This window comes from Palaemon carinicauda, chromosome 4 (genome assembly GCF_036898095.1).
Source record: "Palaemon carinicauda isolate YSFRI2023 chromosome 4, ASM3689809v2, whole genome shotgun sequence".
Lineage (NCBI taxonomy): Eukaryota > Metazoa > Arthropoda > Malacostraca > Decapoda > Palaemonidae > Palaemon > Palaemon carinicauda.
Genome location: NC_090728.1, coordinates 188,022,147 through 188,040,192, shown reverse-complemented (window position 1 = coordinate 188,040,192; position 18,046 = coordinate 188,022,147). Strand labels below are relative to the sequence as shown.

At 39.8% G+C, this 18,046-nt stretch overlaps 1 protein-coding gene across 1 annotated transcript in view; it reads right to left on the bottom strand.

The window, feature by feature from the left end:
* Window positions 1-4,607: 4,607 nt before the first annotated feature.
* The window catches only part of mEFTu1 (mitochondrial translation elongation factor Tu 1), a 34,918-nt gene continuing 21,479 nt past the window's right edge, over window positions 4,608-18,046 (bottom strand). Inside the window, exons 5-9 of the mRNA XM_068372899.1 lie at window positions 16,858-17,002; window positions 16,642-16,755; window positions 13,056-13,261; window positions 12,394-12,590; window positions 4,608-5,132 (exon numbers count right to left, since the gene is read on the bottom strand). Coding sequence (XP_068229000.1) covers window positions 4,943-5,132; window positions 12,394-12,590; window positions 13,056-13,261; window positions 16,642-16,755; window positions 16,858-17,002 — 852 coding nt within the window. The 3' untranslated portion in view covers window positions 4,608-4,942. The remainder of the gene's footprint in view (window positions 5,133-12,393; window positions 12,591-13,055; window positions 13,262-16,641; window positions 16,756-16,857; window positions 17,003-18,046) is intronic.

The window sequence follows — 18,046 nt, the reverse complement described above, 5'->3', positions numbered from 1 at the left end:
ATCTTTTATACTTTGAACACTCATATAAGCAGTTTACAGAGTAGATTTTGATGACAAAGAAGCATGAAAAATGTTGATGGACCCAAAAATCAAAATTCCATACTATTATCAAGTCTTGGTAGAAAATTATACTTGACAGAAAAATTATGTTTTTATTTTAAAATAAATTTTTAAATATACTTACCTGGTAGTTACATATATATATATAGCTTAATCCCGCTATATATATGTAACTACCAGGGAAGTTACATATTTAAAATTATTGGTTCTCTTCCATAAATGGTGGTAGTTTCCGTAACAATCACTGCCACTACAGAAAGTACATAATGTACAACAGAGATGAAGGATTGCAAACATCTACCACAATAGTCTGCCTAAAATATTACGATGAATTGCTTCCATTAACATTTGAAACAGCAATAACTGGCAGCTAATAGAAGTGGTAATTTATTACACTGTTCTTAGGTATATGGAAAATTCTATCATATCCATGTGGAACTTACCAACAAATTTTTCTCAAATTAATTAAATAAAAAGAATTTAAATATAAATATAAAATTTCCTTACACCAAAGTTTGCTCAAGGTTTTTAGTTATATACACTACATAGTTATGCATGTTCTTCAAACTTCCTCTTTCAAAATAATGATTACCTGGGTTTGTTCATTCACCTGCTGATATCAAGAAAAAATTGTGGTTTATTAATGTTTCATGCCAAAAGGAACACTGCATTGGCTGGGGGAGGTCATTTAGAACCAACTCTTGAAATCTGTAACCTTCCTGTCACTGAGCTTAACAACTGATTTGTCTTCTCAGCATTTTTAGTTTGGGGGAGGTTGAAGTTGAGGAATACAATGCCTAACCATTTGTATTTGAAGTTCTATTTGTTTTATTGCTATGAAGAACTCAAGCTTTGAAGAGATGATTTTACAATTATCGTTTTGTCTAGGAGTTTACTTTCTTGGAGGGGAAAACATGCAAAATTGTTCATTGATAATGCTGTTTAATGACCAACATATAACATTACTAGTCAAAAGTTTGTAGAGAAGATAATTTTTTTCCCATCGTTATCCCTACAATAGGGGGTCGGCTGCCTGATACTCTTTGTAAAGAAGAAAAGAATGCTTTGCAGTATGCTAGTAATGCATTAAAGGTACAGTATTCTGAAAAACAGATGTTGAGGTGCTAAAAACTCACTGTACCGTATTCATGTTACGCTTTTCCCTGTTTTACAGATTCTGATAGGGTCTACACATTCACATAATCCAACAGCATTATAAAATATCTTTCAAAATTTAGTTATCAATATTTTCCATCTTTCATTTAATGTTTCTATTGATACATCAAGTGCCATGATGTAATGGTGAAGATGGTTGTCAGACATCGTGCATCGTAACTTTTCTGCAATCATAAATTAAACAAAAAATAACCAAATTAATTGTATTACAATTACTTAAGAGATTATGTGGATAGGCTACATACAGTATATGCCAGTAACTCATAAATTAAGTACTCGATGGATTAAACAGGGCTTCAACCAACTGAACTTGAAGCAAAATCTTATTTCAAGTAAATGTCTTTAGATTTACTTATATTGTACAGTACACCCTCGCTTAATACAACAGTGGCGGAGTAAGTGTAAGATTACACAAAATTTCAGATAGAAATCTACCGGGAACTCATGATAAAAAGAATACTGGATAAAATCAAATTTTGAAAATAAAATACGGAGGGTTGTATGGTATGCAAGACTGCATGGTATGTGAGCATAAATGGCAACACAAAACATATCCTTGACAATTAACAGTTACTCTGGTCTAATTCTAAAATACTGTACAACAAACAACCGTTTACAACCAAAGCACAATACTACACAGTATTCTAGAAGTTTTATTCCAGCTGTTACCAAGTAGTGGAATGATCTTCCTAATTCGGTAGTTGAATCTGTAGAACTTCAAAATTTCAAAGTTGCAGCAAATGTTTTTATATAAACCAGGCTGGCATGAGTCTTTTTATAGTTTATATATAACATATCTGTTTTTGACGTTAATAGTTTATATATGACATATCTGTTTTGACGCTACTGTTTTTCATCACATCATACATATACCAAAGGCACTTCCCCCAATTTTGGGGGGTAGCCGACATCAACAAGAAACAAAACAAAAAAGGGGACCTCTACTCTCTATGTTCCTCCAGCCTAACCAGGGACTCAGCCGAGTTCAGCTGGTACTGCTAGGGTGCCACAGCCCAACCTCCCACATTTCCACCACAGATGAAGCTTCATACTGCTGAGTCCCCTACTGCTGCTACCTCCGCGGTCATCTAAGGCACCGGAGGAAGCAGCAGGGCCTACCGGAACTGCGTCACAATCGCTCGCCATTCATTCATACTTCTAGCACGCTCTCTTGCCTCTCTCACATCTATCCTCCTATCACCCAGAGCTTTCTTCACACCATCCATCCACCCAAACCTTGGCCTTCCTCTTGTACTTCTCCCATCAACTCTTGCATTCATCACCTTCTTTAGCAGACAGCCATTTTCCATTCTCTCAACATGGCCAAACCACCTCAACACATTCATATCCACTCTAGCCGCTAACTCATTTCTTACACCCGTTCTCACCCTCACCACCTCGTTCCTGACCCTATCTAATCGAGATACACCAGCCATACTCCTCAGACACTTCATCTCAAACACATTCAATTTCTGTCTCTCCATCACTTTCATTCCCCACAACTCCGATCCATACATCACAGTTGGTACAATCACTTTCTCATATAGAACTCTCTTTACATTCATGCCCAACCCTCTATTTTTTACTACTCCCTTAACTGCCCCCAACACTTTGCAACCTTCATTGACACTCTGACGTACATCTGCTTCCACTCCACCATTTGCTGCAACAACAGACCCCAAGTACTTAAACTGATCCACCTCCTCAAGTAACTCTCCATTCAACATGACATTCAACCTTGCACCACCTTCCCTTCTCGTACATCTCATAACCTTACTCTTACCCACATTAACTCTCAACTTCCTTCTCTCACACACCCTTCCAAATTCTGTCACTAGTCGGTCAAGCTTCTCTTCTGTGTCTGCTACCAGTACAGTATCATCCGCAAACAACAACTGATTTACCTCCCATTCATGATCATTCTCGTCTACCAGTTTTAATCCTCGTCCAAGCACTCGAGCATTCACCTCTCTCACCACTCCATCAACATACAAGTTAAACAACCACGGCGACATCACACATCCCTGTCTCAGCCCCACTCTCACCGGAAACCAATCGCTCACTTCATTTCCTATTTTAACACATGCTTTACTACCTTTGTAGAAACTTTTCACTGCTTGCAACAACCTTCCACCAACTCCATATAACCTCATCACATTCCACATTGCTTCCCTATCAACTCTATCATATGCTTTCTCCAGATCCATAAACGCAACATACTGTTTTTAGAATGATTTATTGTTAATTTGTTCTCATCATTTATTTATTTCCTTATTTCCTTTCCTCACTGGGCTATTTTTCCCTACTAGAGCCCTTGGGATTATAGCATCTTGCTTTTCCAACTAGGGTTGTAGCTTGGCTAGTAATAATAATATCAATAATAATATTACAGTGACTTTCAATGTGAACTCTACAGTAAAAGATTGTCAATTTGTCAGATCCTGTAATGACTTTTTGGGACACAAGTTACTGCACAGTACAGGTATAGCAAAATATTTCATATTAAGGATTAGAACTTATAACCATTGGTTCATAAAACAAAAAGTCACTCTTTTAAGATGATTGCTCTATACTTCCATACCATGTTAAATTTCATATCAAATTATTATTATTATTCTTTTTTGATTAACCCTTTTACCCCCAGGCTATTTGGAACTTTCCAACCCTTCACCCCAGATGTTTTTTTTTTCAAGCACACTTTGCAATATAATTTATTTAAATTGCTCTAACAGACTTAATTTTCGTCATAGAGAGGTCAGGTTGGTCTCATTCTCTTGGAAAATGCCTGAAGTTTCTGAAAAAATTATCAAAAACATGCAAAAAAAAAATATAAATAGCAGTTTTTTGCAAGGACGTACCGGTACGTCCATGGGGGTAAAGGGATGGGTTTTGTGAAACGTACCAGTACGTCCTTTGGGGGTAAAAGGGTTAACAATATCTTTGAGAAACCACACAAAACAATACTAACAGAATCCCTATTCAAAACAACGGAACAAACAAGACAAGGAAGTGAAGTGTAATGCTACACGGACAGTGAAGGTTCCACAAGATAGCAAAAACAATTTCAATAAGTATTCGATATACGTAAGGTTACTTAATGCGAGAGAAAATCTCAGGATCAAGAAAATAAAGTACTATACTGTACATACTTCTATGATCATCACTAATGTTGTTGAAGTTGGAAACTGCCTCCATATTAGCACACCAAATTTGAGGAATTATTTGATGCCTAAAATTTCTACTCAGTTCTTCCTCCAGTACCACAAGATAATACAGCATAATGGATATTTGGACACACACAAACTACACTTTACGTGAATAAATTATAATGTGACCATTTCAAAGTTACAGGCTAACATCAAAGAAGTAAGAGATAATCAAATATTTATTAAATTAGGAAATAAAAAGAACATATGAACAAAAACAGGGCCGTGATATATGTTCACTGGCGAACAAACTATATACTTAAGCATCTACAAGACATTTTACAAAGTAAGGAAAATGTTTTCCTTCCAATTACAATTTTTACAGAACATATTGTAACTTGTACAATTATATAAAAAGATAAGACCTTTTTCTCTTTATACAGATTTGTCAAAAAAACAAACCAAAAAAGTCAATTACCTTCACCTAGACTTTGGTAGTTACTATAAATTGTTCTTCAAATATACAGCAATTCTCCTTTTTAAGATCATAATCTAACCGTCTATGCAGCCGCACTGCCAAGTAACTTCTCTCGCTTTTTCTTGCCACTCTGTAAAAGTTGACGCTCCAACTCGGTGAGCGAACTGTTGACTTTGGTTACGACTCCTGTTCCGACAGTAATTGCACCATCTCGCAACGTAAATCGCTGACCTTTCTCCAACACCATGGGCTTAAAAAGATGTAAGTTAAGCCTAAAAAAGAAGAAATAACCGAATCAATTTCCACTGTGATAGTCCAAAAAAAAATTGTGTAACATCGTTTACGTAGTTCTAAATATTTCCAGATACCGATGAAAACATAAGAACAACATTTGAGAATTAGAAGAAATACACCAGGTGACGAATAAACTAAAAAACTAAATGAACACAGAACCTTTTTTTTAAATTACATCAAAATTATACCAGAACCTCCCCATTTTCTTTTACAAATAACAAAGCACATACTAAACTTTGCCAAACTTTGTAGTAACTGACAGTAACCTACACTAATACAAATTACAACTGATACTATCATTATTATTATTATTACTAGCTAAGCTACAACAATAGTTGGAAAAGCAGGATGATATAAGCCCAGGGGTCCCAAAAGGGAAAATAGCCCAGTGAGGAAAGGAAACAAGGAAAAATATAAAATATTTCATGAACAGTAACAACATTGAAATAAATATTTCCTATATAAACTATTAAAACTTTAACAAAACAGGACAAAGAGAAATTTCATAGAATAGTGTGCCCGGGTGTACCCTCAAGCAAGGTTACCGTATATACTCGTGTAACGTTCGACTTCGTGTAATGTTCGACCCCCCTATTTTGCCTTCAAAATCATGAATTCACCATATACCTCATGTAATGTTCGAGTCTTGATTTTGGCAGTAGGCTAGAGGTCTTTTATCTCCAGCATACCATAATTACCAACAAAGTCAGGGTTATGCCTAAGTGCGACAAACAAATGTATAAAACAAATCGGAACAACACCTAAATACTAACATCTGTTTACAATAACAATTGAGTATTCAGCGTACATTTTCTAGCGAACACATTAGTTGCAAACAGACGATTATCATCACCGCCTAATAGCTTTCAAAAACAAGCAAACACTACAAGTAGCAAACAAAATTAGTTCATCGTTTTGAGTAAAAAATTACCATTACCGGTAGTTACAGGTAATTACGGTGATTATAATTACCCGTTATGCTAATCATTTTTTTTCCTCACAATATATATGAATAAGAATTTACTCCTGTGGCCGCAGGGGCATAAAACAATTAGAATAGCGCCAACGTTATCCCTGCGTGTCGTAAGAGGCGACTAAAAGGGACGGGACGAGGGGGCTGGGAACCCCCTCTCCTGTAAAAGTATCCTGTGAGACAGCAACAGAGAAATGGAGCTGGGGGGAGAGTGACTGCTCCCCGCACTCTAGTTTTGGGGTGTTTGAATGTGCGTGGATGTAGTACGATAGAGAGTAAAAGATGTGAGATTGGAAGTATGTTTAGAAGTAGAAGGATGGATGTATTGGCCTTGTGTGAGACAAAGATGAAAGGAAAGGGTGAAGTGATGTTTGGTGAAATGTCTGGTAGAGTGTCTGGGATTGAAAGGGGAAGAGCGAGAGAGGGTGTGGCTTTATTGCTGAGTGAATGGATGACAGGTAAAGTAGTGGAATGGAAGGAGATATCATCTAGGTTAATGTGGGTAAGGGTTAGGTTGGGTAGGGAATGTTGGGCGTTTGTCAGTGCGTATGGGCCGGGTAGTGAGAAAAGTGAAGAAGAGCGGAATGAGTTTTGGAATGAATTAACTAGGTGTGTAGAAGGACTGGGTAGAAGGAATTATGTAGTTGTTATGGGTGACTTAAATGCTAGAGTGGGTGCTGGAGAGGTAGAAGGTGTCATTGGAAAGTATGGCGTACCAGGTGAAAATGAGAGTGGTGAGAGACTGGTAGATATGTGTGTTGAACAAGAGATGGTAATAAGTGCTAGCTTTTTTAAGAAGAAAGATAAAAATAAGTATACATGGGTAAGAGTGGCAAATGGAAGAGTAGTAGAAAGGGCATTAATGGACTATGTGTTGATAACAAAAAGAATGTTTGGAAGATTGAAAGACGTGCATGTGTTTAGGGGTATGGCTAACGGTATGTCTGATAATTTTTTGGTGGAAGGAAAATTGGTTGTAGCAAAAGAGTGGGGGAATAGAGTAGGTGGATGTAAAAGGGAGCTAGTGAGGGTTGAAGAGCTAATAAAACCTGGGGTAAAAAGTAAATATCAGGAAAGGTTGAAAATGGCATATGACGAAGTGAGAGTAAGAGAAACTGGTAATTTAGAGGAGGAGTGGAAGTTAGCAAAAGAAAATTTTGTTGGGATTGCAAGTGATGTATGTGGCAAGAAGGTTGTTGGAGGCAGCATGAGGAAGGGCAGTGAATGGTGGAATGAAGGAGTGAAGGTAAAAGTGGAAGAGAAAAAGAGGGCTTTTGAAGAATGGCTGCAGAGTAATAGTATAGAGAAGTATGAAAAATATAGAGAGAAAAAGGTGGAAGTAAAGCGCAAGGTACGTGAGGCAAAGAGGGCAGCTGACCTGAGGTGGGGTCAGGGACTGGGTCAGTCATATGAAGAGAATAAGAAGAAGTTTTGGAAAGAAGTGAAGAGAGTAAGAAAGGCCGGCACAAGAATTGAAGAGACAGTGAAAGATGGAAATGGAAGGTTGTTAAAAGGAGAGGAGGCAAGGAAAAGGTGGGCGGAATATTTTGAAAGTTTGCTGAATGTTGAGGATGATAGGGAGGCAGAGATAATTGCTGTTCCAGGTGTTGAGGTGCCAGTGATGGGAGATGAGAATGAGAGAGAGATTACAATAGAGAAAGTGAGGAGAGCACTAGATGAAACGAGAGTAGGAAAAGCATCTGGTATGGATGGCGTGAAAGCTGAGATGTTGAAGGAAGGGGGTGTGACTGTAATTGAATGGTTGGTGAGATTGTTTAATGTGTGTTTTGTGTTGTCAATGGTACCAGTAGATTGGGTCTGTGCATGTATTGTACCACTATATAAGGGTAAGGGAGATGTGCATGAGTGTTGTAATTCAAGAGGTATTAGTTTGTTGAGTGTAGTTGGAAAAGTGTATGGTAGAGTACTGATTAATAGGATTAAGGATAAAACAGAGAATGCAATCTGGGAAGTACAGGGGGGTTTTAGAAGAGGTAGGGGTTGTATGAATCAGATTTTTACAGTTAGGCAGATATGCGAGAAATATTTAGCAAAAGGTAAGGAGGTGTATGTTGCGTTTATGGATCTGGAGAAAGCATATGATAGAGTTGATAGGGAAGCAATGTGGAATGTGATGAGGTTATATGGAGTTGGTGGAAGGTTGTTGCAAGCAGTGAAAAGTTTCTACAAAGGTAGTAAAGCATGTGTTAGAATAGGAAATGAAGTGAGCGATTGGTTTCCAGTGAGAGTGGGGCTGAGACAGGGATGTGTGATGTCGCCGTGGTTGTTTAACTTGTATGTTGATGGAGTGGTGAGAGAGGTGAATGCTCGAGTGCTTGGACGAGGATTAAAACTGGTAGACGAGAATGATCATGAATGGGAGGTAAATCAGTTGTTGTTTGCGGATGATACTGTACTGGTAGCAGACACAGAAGAGAAGCTTGACCGACTAGTAACAGAATTTGGAAGGGTGTGTGAGAGAAGGAAGTTGAGAGTTAATGTGGGTAAGAGTAAGGTTATGAGATGTACGAGAAGGGAAGGTGGTGCAAGGTTGAATGTCATGTTGAATGGAGAGTTACTTGAGGAGGTGGATCAGTTTAAGTACTTGGGGTCTGTTGTTGCAGCAAATGGTGGAGTGGAAGCAGATGTACGTCAGAGAGTGAATGAAGGTTGCAAAGTGTTGGGGGCAGTTAAGGGAGTAGTAAAAAATAGAGGGTTGGGCATGAATGTAAAGAGAGTTCTGTATGAGAAAGTGATTGTACCAACTGTGATGTATGGATCAGAGTTGTGGGGAATGAAAGTGATGGAGAGACAGAAATTGAATGTGTTTGAGATGAAGTGTCTGAGGAGTATGGCTGGTGTATCTCGAGTAGATAGGGTCAGGAACGAGGTGGTGAGGGTGAGAACGGGTGTAAGAAATGAGTTAGCGGCTAGAGTGGATATGAATGTGTTGAGGTGGTTTGGCCATGTTGAGAGAATGGAGAATGGCTGTCTGCTAAAGAAGGTGATGAATGCAAGAGTTGATGGGAGAAGTACAAGAGGAAGGCCAAGGCTTGGGTGGATGGATGGTGTGAAGAAAGCTCTGGGTGATAGGAGGATAGATGTGAGAGAGGCAAGAGAGCGTGCTAGAAATAGGAATGAATGGCGAGCGATTGTGACGCAGTTCCGGTAGGCCCTGCTGCTTCCTCCGGTGCCTTAGATGACCGCGGAGGTAGCAGCAGTAGGGGACTCAGCAGTATGAAGCTTCATCTGTGGTGGAAATGTGGGAGGTTGGGCTGTGGCACCCTAGCAGTACCAGCTGAACTCGGCTGAGTCCCTGGTTAGGCTGGAGGAACATAGAGAGTAGAGGTCCCCTTTTTTTTTTGTTTTGTTCTTGTTGATGTCGGCTACCCCCCAAAATTGGGGGAAGTGCCTTTGGTATATGGATGGAAAAATTTACTCATAACCCATCAAGATGTCTACCAAGAAATATAAAAAATTTACAGCAAAATTCAAGCTTCAAGTTATTGCAGCCGCTGTCCGCTAAAACAAATAACGTTCAAGCCGTAAAAATGTTTGGAGTTACCGAAACTAGCGTTCAAACATGGAGGAAAAAAAATGTGGATTTAATTAAGAAAATTTTTTGCGGTTTATTATTAATGTCAATTAATATACCATACCAAGTAAAATAAAATGAGCCTAATTTTTTCATTAACCATATCACGTTATAACATACGCAACCCGACTGTTTGCTAGCTTCATACCTGCTGCGTTATGGTAAAGTCATTACTCGTAGCGGAAAAAAACTATTTATGATGGTTTAGGAAATAAAATCCATGCTAATAATATGCCTGGTGTTAAATGAACATGGTTAGTACTGTATATATAGGCCTAGCCTATGTTTACCTACCGGTAGGTAACCTTATACACGTGCGAGTATAGCCTACGATTACTTACCGGTAGGTAGCATAGCCTAGGGTAATGTTCGCGTAGGCCTAGCTTACGTTTACCTACCGGTAGGCCAGAAATTTTTAGTGTTTCAAATATATATCTCGTGTAATGTTCGACCCTTACTTTTTTAACTGAAAAACAGGCCTTTCAAAAATCGAACATTACACAAGTATATACGGTATATTGTTTGATAAGCAGAAAAATTCTTCAAAAACTCGTCTCAACAAAAACATCCAAACTAAAAGCAGGTTCAAATGGTCACTTATAAAAACCAAGACCAGACAATTTAATCTTCAAATAGATATTCATTAAAAGATTATGGATACAAAATATAAAAACTGTACTAAAAATCACAATTTTTTTTAAGAAATTTTTATTTTTTCTACCTAATCAAACCTGTGTTCTTTATTTTGTGAATATATGTTTCAGCATGAAAGCTGGACAGTCGTTGAATTGTTTAACATGCGATTAAGCAACAAGTGGGAGAGAAGGCGTGGCGCCCCGCCTCTTTACCTGTCAAGTCTCTTCACATATGGCCTCATGGTTCAGGACTACGTTGGGTGGTTGAGGAGGGAAATATAATCTAAAGAACTCGGGTTTGTAAAGCTAGGAAAAACGCAAATTACTTTAAAAATTTCAGATCTGTTCCTACGTAGATAAAAACCATCGTCCTTTGGTTAAGGAGGCTCACGGCTTGGTGGGTCAGAATTCCCTCTAGCGCCATATCGGTAGGTTCTTTTTCTTCTCTGGAAATGTAAATCTATCTTGTTCCGTACGAGAGCAAATGAGACGACTCCAGCAACACCCCATTCATCTATCACTGGGATTAATATGCTGATAGGGACTGGCCTGTCCTAAAAGAGCGGTAAGTGGTCAATGGAGGGATCTCTTTCCCCCAAAAGGATTGCAGTCCAGATTATTATAATTGGCATATGATGACCCAAGGGTTGGTATATATTCTACCATCCTCCTCCTCATCTGCGGAAGATGGAGGAAAACTTCTCTAGGCTCTAAAGAATGGAGCTCAGAAGTGTGGTTTACCAGCATCAAGTCAGTTCCATGCGAATAACAGTTCAACAGCTTTGTCCCTAAGATAGGGACCGAAAGACTGGAGAAGAGTCAGTTATTTTGCCTCTACTACAGATTTACATAGACAAGATGCTTAACGTCCAGTACAGGATTTGGCCTAGCTCCTACCTCCTTGTGCTTGCTGACGTAATTGTCCAACCATTCATAATTGTTGCCCTGGGAGGAATTATGGTTTGGTCGCCGGATAATGAATGCGCTCCCTCTGAGGAGAAAGCTACAAAATTCTCTTCTGCTGCAATACAAACCACTATACCAGGGCTTTTGTCACAAAGGGAGCACCAGGAACATTCACTGTCAAGCACGCAGGTACAAACACCCAGTCCAAATCGGGTAACTACAGTTCCTCCTAAGAGAGAAACCATGGTACCATGAAGCAAGACAAGTTACACTGAGGTTATTGTCTTCCTAATCAGAATAGTGGGAACAACAATCTAAGGCTAACAGTCACCCTTTCAAAAAGATACAAAACAAATGAGGTTTATAAGCTTGTATCCTCACAGGTAGAAAATTAACTTAACCACATGCTCTACTTTCAGTTCACTTCTGCTTCTAAGTGAGAAAGCTTTAAAAAAATTAAGAGAATATAAACGAATGTAAGATGAGAATGCCAGTACCAAAAAAAAACATAAGTGGCTATTCTGAGAATAGAGGGTGTGCGGGATACCCCTTGTGCCACCTGTCATCAACAAACTTTTTTGTCAACGTTTCAATGGACATTCAAGCACCATTAAAAATACATCCCATTTTAAGGGAGGAGAGATTCATATTCATGTAGAAACAAATACTGTGAATTCTGAGAACATCAAATGCATTAAGAAAGTTTAAAACATTCTGTAATCTCAAAAGACTGATTGATGTGACTTTGAAACGTAATGAGAAGAATTGAACACTTAGTCAGATGGCAGTAGATATGGGAAGTGGTAAAATGAAGACTAAGATGACCATCAAAAGCACAGAAAAGGTGATATATGAAGGGATAAACTGAACAGATTGCACAGGAAAGATTAATATAGAGAAAACTTATTTCATACCCGATCCTAGAAAGTGAAGTTCCGATGTAAGGAAAACTTTTAGGATGATATGTAATAATTCCTATTTTGTATTACTCCTGCTTTGCTTAAAAATTTCTTATCAGGTATAGTACATTTTGATACATTAAGAAATGGGTGATATATAAAATGCAGAGATAAAAGAGAGAGAGAATAGCACACTCTATAACAATATTAATCAAGATGAGTGTAACTTACTTGGCATCCTCTCCAGGCATAACCATTTCCTTATCAGAGAGAATAATTTGAGCAGTCTGGTCCCAGGTTTTGCTGAAAAGCTGCATTTGGATATACGAAGTGAAGGGTTTAGGGCGACCCCCTTCTTCCTTAGTTAGAATGTAAACTTGCGCATCAACGTTGTCATGAGAATGAACAGTTCCTGGTTTGGCCATGACCTAAAAATCACAATAAAGTCCACTTTTACCTAAAATACAAGGTACCCAATTCATGTTACACTTTTATTGGTGACATTAATTGTATGAGACTACTGTTGGAACTAATTATGAAAATACTTCATATATATGAAAAAGAAGGATCTCTAGTTGTTGCCTTGGAATACAAAGTTTTAGAAATCGTGTGTCACCAAAATCATTTTATTGGTGATAACTCATCTGATCCATTATATATAGATATTACAAAGGAGAGAAGAATGAAAAAAAAAATGATGGCCCTCAATACTTTCAAACTAAAATAAAGGAATTCATTAAATGCAAATTTACTTTAATGAAAAGAAAAAAGATCATGGTTGAGACAGTAAGATTTAAGATAGCAAACAAAAATAATGATCGTCTTACTTCAACATTAGGTGTTGCCAAATACTTGGCTGTTTTTTATGGGAGAAAAAAAAATCAATTCCTTACCATTCCTCTCTTCACATCGTCCCTCTTCAGCCCTCGGACAAGGGCGCCGAGCTGATCCCCTGCCTGTGCTTCTTCTAGAATCTGATGGAACATTTCAATGCCAGTAATGGTACTCTTGAACTTCTTATTATGACCAATAAACTCACACTCCATTCCTTTTTTCACTTTTCCTCGTTCAAGTCTTCCCGTGACCACCGTACCACGTCCTTTAAAGATAAAAGACATAGCCCTTTTCATTATATTCATTGGCGATACTTTTTCTTGTACAGTGTTCATATCTTTGTCAATTAAAATAATCATTTGAGTTACTCCTACTTTTTCTTGTACAGTGTTCATATCTTTGTCAAGTAAAATTATAATTTGTATTACTCCAACTTTTTCATGTACAGTATTCACACCTTTGTCAAGTAAAATAATCATTTAAGTTACCCAATGACTCCAAAAAAATCTAGCTTATTTTTCTAGTTTAACAATAAAAAATAACAAATTTGGAAATAATTTGTATTTTTCCTAACATACAAACCTGGAGCTATTTATAGGGCATTACTTTCGGCAATGCTGAAAACTAGTCAAGACAATTTTAGTGAGGGATAACTACCCCCGTCCGGTAGTTAGCGGAAGGGGGTGGGGTAGACCGGCTACCCCGCTCACTCACACCCGTCGGCTGAGTAACCACTTTTGCTTTCTGGCAGGACTTCTCAGGGGACAGGGTGGCGGGTCAATTTGTATAAACAGCTCCAGGTTTTTATGTTAGGAAAAATACAAATTTCCAAATTTGTTATTTGTTCCGACATAGATAGAAACCTTTCGCTATTTATAGGGTTACTTACTCTTAGGAGGGAAGAACTCCTACCAACTGGCCTGATTGATCTTTGATCTAAGGTAACACACTGATAGCGGCCTGCGGAAGCTTGTGAGAGAGAGACTAGTGGCTTGTCTTTACGTAGGAACTCGAAGATAAGCATGAGTTCTAAGACATACCCAATACCGTCCCTCAAGAGGTATTGGTGTCGTAACCAAGTATATATCAATACACAGGATGCACAAGGGAAATGAATCTTACCTGCAGAGGGGTGAGGTCAGCTATGCTGCAGTCTTGCGGAGCAGTTTCCCCAGGGGGGGAGAAGGTGAAAGGAAGAAGGAAGCCAGAAATTCTTCTCATTCACCCCAGACTAACCCGGGTAACCTCATCCCTCAACCCTCTGCTACTTGTCCACCAAGAAGCTTGAGGCATTAGATCACTTGTTGTGCGGCCACCACAGATCGCGTGCTCAGTCAGAACTCGCGCGGCTAGTAACCTTATCACTAGCTCCTGTTGGGCTGTGCGCACCTGAAGATTCAACATAGTGTTGATCACGTGCGCTAAGCTGTTCGCATGCATAGATTTGCTCATGCGTTTCAACATAGCGCTGATTGTGCGCGCCTAGTTGTTCGCGCTCGTAGGATAGGTTGCATACATAAGGTTAGTTGCGCGCGCGAAGATTATGTGCGACGAGTTCGAAAACTCTGTCACAACAGTAAAACTATTGGCACTTGAAAGAAAACTCCTTGCTACGATAACCCAAAGGTTCAAGGTAGCGCAAGTTGTGAAAGAGCAAGCGTTCAATACGACGAGAGTCCGAAAACTCTCTGTCATACGAGTTAGACTCATGATGACGAAGGTCACGAGAACCCGAAGGTTCAGCGTGTAGTGTTGCGAAACCCCGGAGGGCAGCGCAACGAGAAACCGAAGTTCCTCTGTCATGAGCCCCCCGAAGGGTTAGCGTGACTAAAGGCTCGAGACACCAAAAGCCTAACGTAACCTGTGTTGCGAGACCCCGAAGGGTTAGCGCAACGAGAAACCAAGGTTCCCCTGTCACGAAACACCAAAGTGTCAGGGTGACTAAAGTCACGAGAGCCCAAGGGCTCAGCGTAACTAAAGTTACGAGACCCCGAAGGATCAGCGTAAAGAGGAACCAAAGTTCCTCTGTCACAATACCCCAAAGGATCAGCGTGACTGATGGCACGAGAGCCCGTAGGCTCAACGTTACCATCGTTACGACAGCCCGAAGGTTCAGCGTAACTGAAACCTGAAGGTTCTGAGTCGCGTGAGCCTAAAAGATCAGCACGATGGACCCCCAAAAGGATTCCTACGGCCATGAGAACCCGCAGGATCAACATGAAGAGAGCCCGAAGGCTCACGATCACGCCAGCCCAAAGGGTGATCCCGAAGGATCAACGTGAGGAGAACCAGCAGGTTCTAAAAGAAGTCTCCTCACAGCACGAGGAGGAGAACGTCCAGGGTGGAGAGGAGTTACAAGCCCTTCCACCCTACGAACCTCCGGAGAGGAACATTCAGCAGACTCCGCCTGAGGAGGAGACTGATCCAGGTCTAAGGATAAATCCTTCGCAGGGAAGGAGAGTTCCCCCGAAAGAGAACGTCAATTAAGACAAGGCTCTCACTCCACCCTTGGAGGAGAACCATATGCGTAAGGAGATCACCGATGACCAGAGGCGATCTTCTCTCGCGAACGAGAGATATGTTCCCCAGAAGGGGAAACCTGCCTTGGAGAGAGCCCTGCCACCGCCCATGGTGGATTAGCTAACTCCTCGGCGTTGGAAACAGACTCTAGGTCTGACAGACGGGCAGCAGCGCCTGCACCCACACTAGGAGGATCAACCTCCGCGGAGGAAGGAGATGACCGCCTTCTCTCCGCTCCCCTTTGACGGAGCTCGAAGAGAGCTTCCTTCGAAGGGGGGCCATCGATGGCCAAAAGGACACAAGGTCTGAAAAGGAACAGGAGCTCCCTGGGGAAAGGGAAAGAGCTGACTCACTAGGGGAGCTGACACCTTCGCCTATCCCACAAGTTTGACCTGGAATCACAAGCCTTGCGCTGCTACTCGGCCGCACCCCAGAAGGGCCCAGCAGAGAAGCAGCTTCGGACGAGAAGGAAGCAGAAGCCCACGATTTCTTTGATTTTGAGGAAGACCCTGAAGACGAAGACTTGCGCTTAGCCTTCTTCCTTTTACGGCCGAACCTCTCCCACTGGGAGGCAGGCCACTTCCGGCACTCAGAACAGGTGTTGTACCGAGAACACCGATGTCCCGGGCAAGCCAGGCAAAGGGGTGAGGGTCCATCTCTACGGACGACATGAAGGTACTGCAGCTGCGGCCCTCGCGACCAGGACATGTCCGCATAGCTAGACAATAAATACTCACACATCGTACACAAAAGAAAAAGCAAAAGAAAAAGGAAAAGCAAATAAAGTCAAGGCAGTCTAATGATTCGAGGGGAGAGATATGGCATGTCTGCACTCTACCGAGCCAAAAGCTAAAGTGGTTACTCAGCCGACGGGTCTGAGTGAGCAGGGTAGCCAGTCTACCCCACCCCCATTCCACTAACTAGCCGACGGGGGTAGTTATCCCTTACTAAAATTGTCTTGGCTAGTTTTCAGCGTTGCTGAAAGTAATACCCTATAAATAGTGGAAGGCTTTTATCTGTGTCGGAACAAAAGTACAATTATTCCTCGTCTTGGAAAATATAATGGCGCAAAAATACCAAGAAGGTTTAAGAAGCTCAGCCTAGATAAGACTAATAAAAACTTACCTGGTATGGAATATACACCTTCAATTGCCATACAAAAAGGCTTATCGAGTTCTCGTTCGGGTGTAGGGATGCTTTTGTCCACTATGTCCATCAACTCAGCGACAGAATTTTCACCTAAATAAAAAAATGTACTATAGAGTATAGGCATGTAATAAGATGGAAAATACATTCATTGTTTCACTGAAAACATTATATTGGATGATGAACTGTACATACCAATTTCAGGGTTCTTTCCATCTATAGCACATAGTGCTGACCCTTTCACTAGAGGCACGTTGTCACCGTCATATCCCATTTCACTCATTAATTCACGAATTTCCATCTCCACTAATTCTACCATTTCCTCGTCGGCAGCATCAACCTGCATTGTGAAAATTAATTAGTTCTCCAAACTTGGGTCATTATTAAAGGTCTCTAAATTTGGCTCAACACAAAAAAATTTTCTGTAGCCTACCAGACCTGTAAGTTTAGAAAATTACTCTTAAATACTATAAAATTTACATTATCGAGTTAAATGTAGTGAAACGGGAAGGTAAAAATGTTTATGAAAAGAAACAGCAAACAATAAGAGCATTGCTATTTACCCTGTTGAGGCCCCTGGGCTTATAGCATCCTGCTTTTCCAACTAGGGTTGTAGCTTAGCATTTAATAACAATAATAATAATAATTAACTAATATTCAAATCTTTGTTGTTGTTTTTGCACATTTTTTTTTTTTATAATACGTTAAGAACAACACAGTGATAATGCTAACGGTAAGTCATCCGCTTACGAGTCTTAAAATCTGCATCCCTCTTTCATACATATATTAATTACAAAATGAGCATTAATCTTCCCAAAAGTCACCATTACCAACATTTCATATAAAGTTTCCAAATTAACCCAATTAAATATATAACTAACTTGGAAGGAGGTTATGTTTTCGCTCCTTTGCGTGTTTGTAATGTGTGAATGTTTTGTTTGTGAACAGCTTCCTGGCCACAATTTTAGTAGTAGAGTAATGAAACTTAAACTGATTAACTTTTATGTTAAAAGCTGGAAATGATTAAATTTTGGAAGGTCAAAGTCAACGTTTAAGGTCAAGCAAAATTTTCAATCAGCCATAAGTTTGGACATCATTGTCACAGACTTCAAATTTGGTTCATATCTAAGTGTATGAAAACCCACGCCAATTCATACATGTTAAGGTCAAAGGTCAAACAAAAGGTTAAGGCATAAGGTGCCGCGGTGGTCTGCACTCTAATGACTGCCCCTCTAGTTCAGGCTAAATTCCCATGAGGTCTTTCCCATGGTTTGCTAGACTTTCCTAAAAGTCTTCCATATCTACTATTTTGCTGACCTACTGATCATCACATACAAACCATCCCAATCTTTGATATATCAGTTCACTTTTAATCCTCAGGATA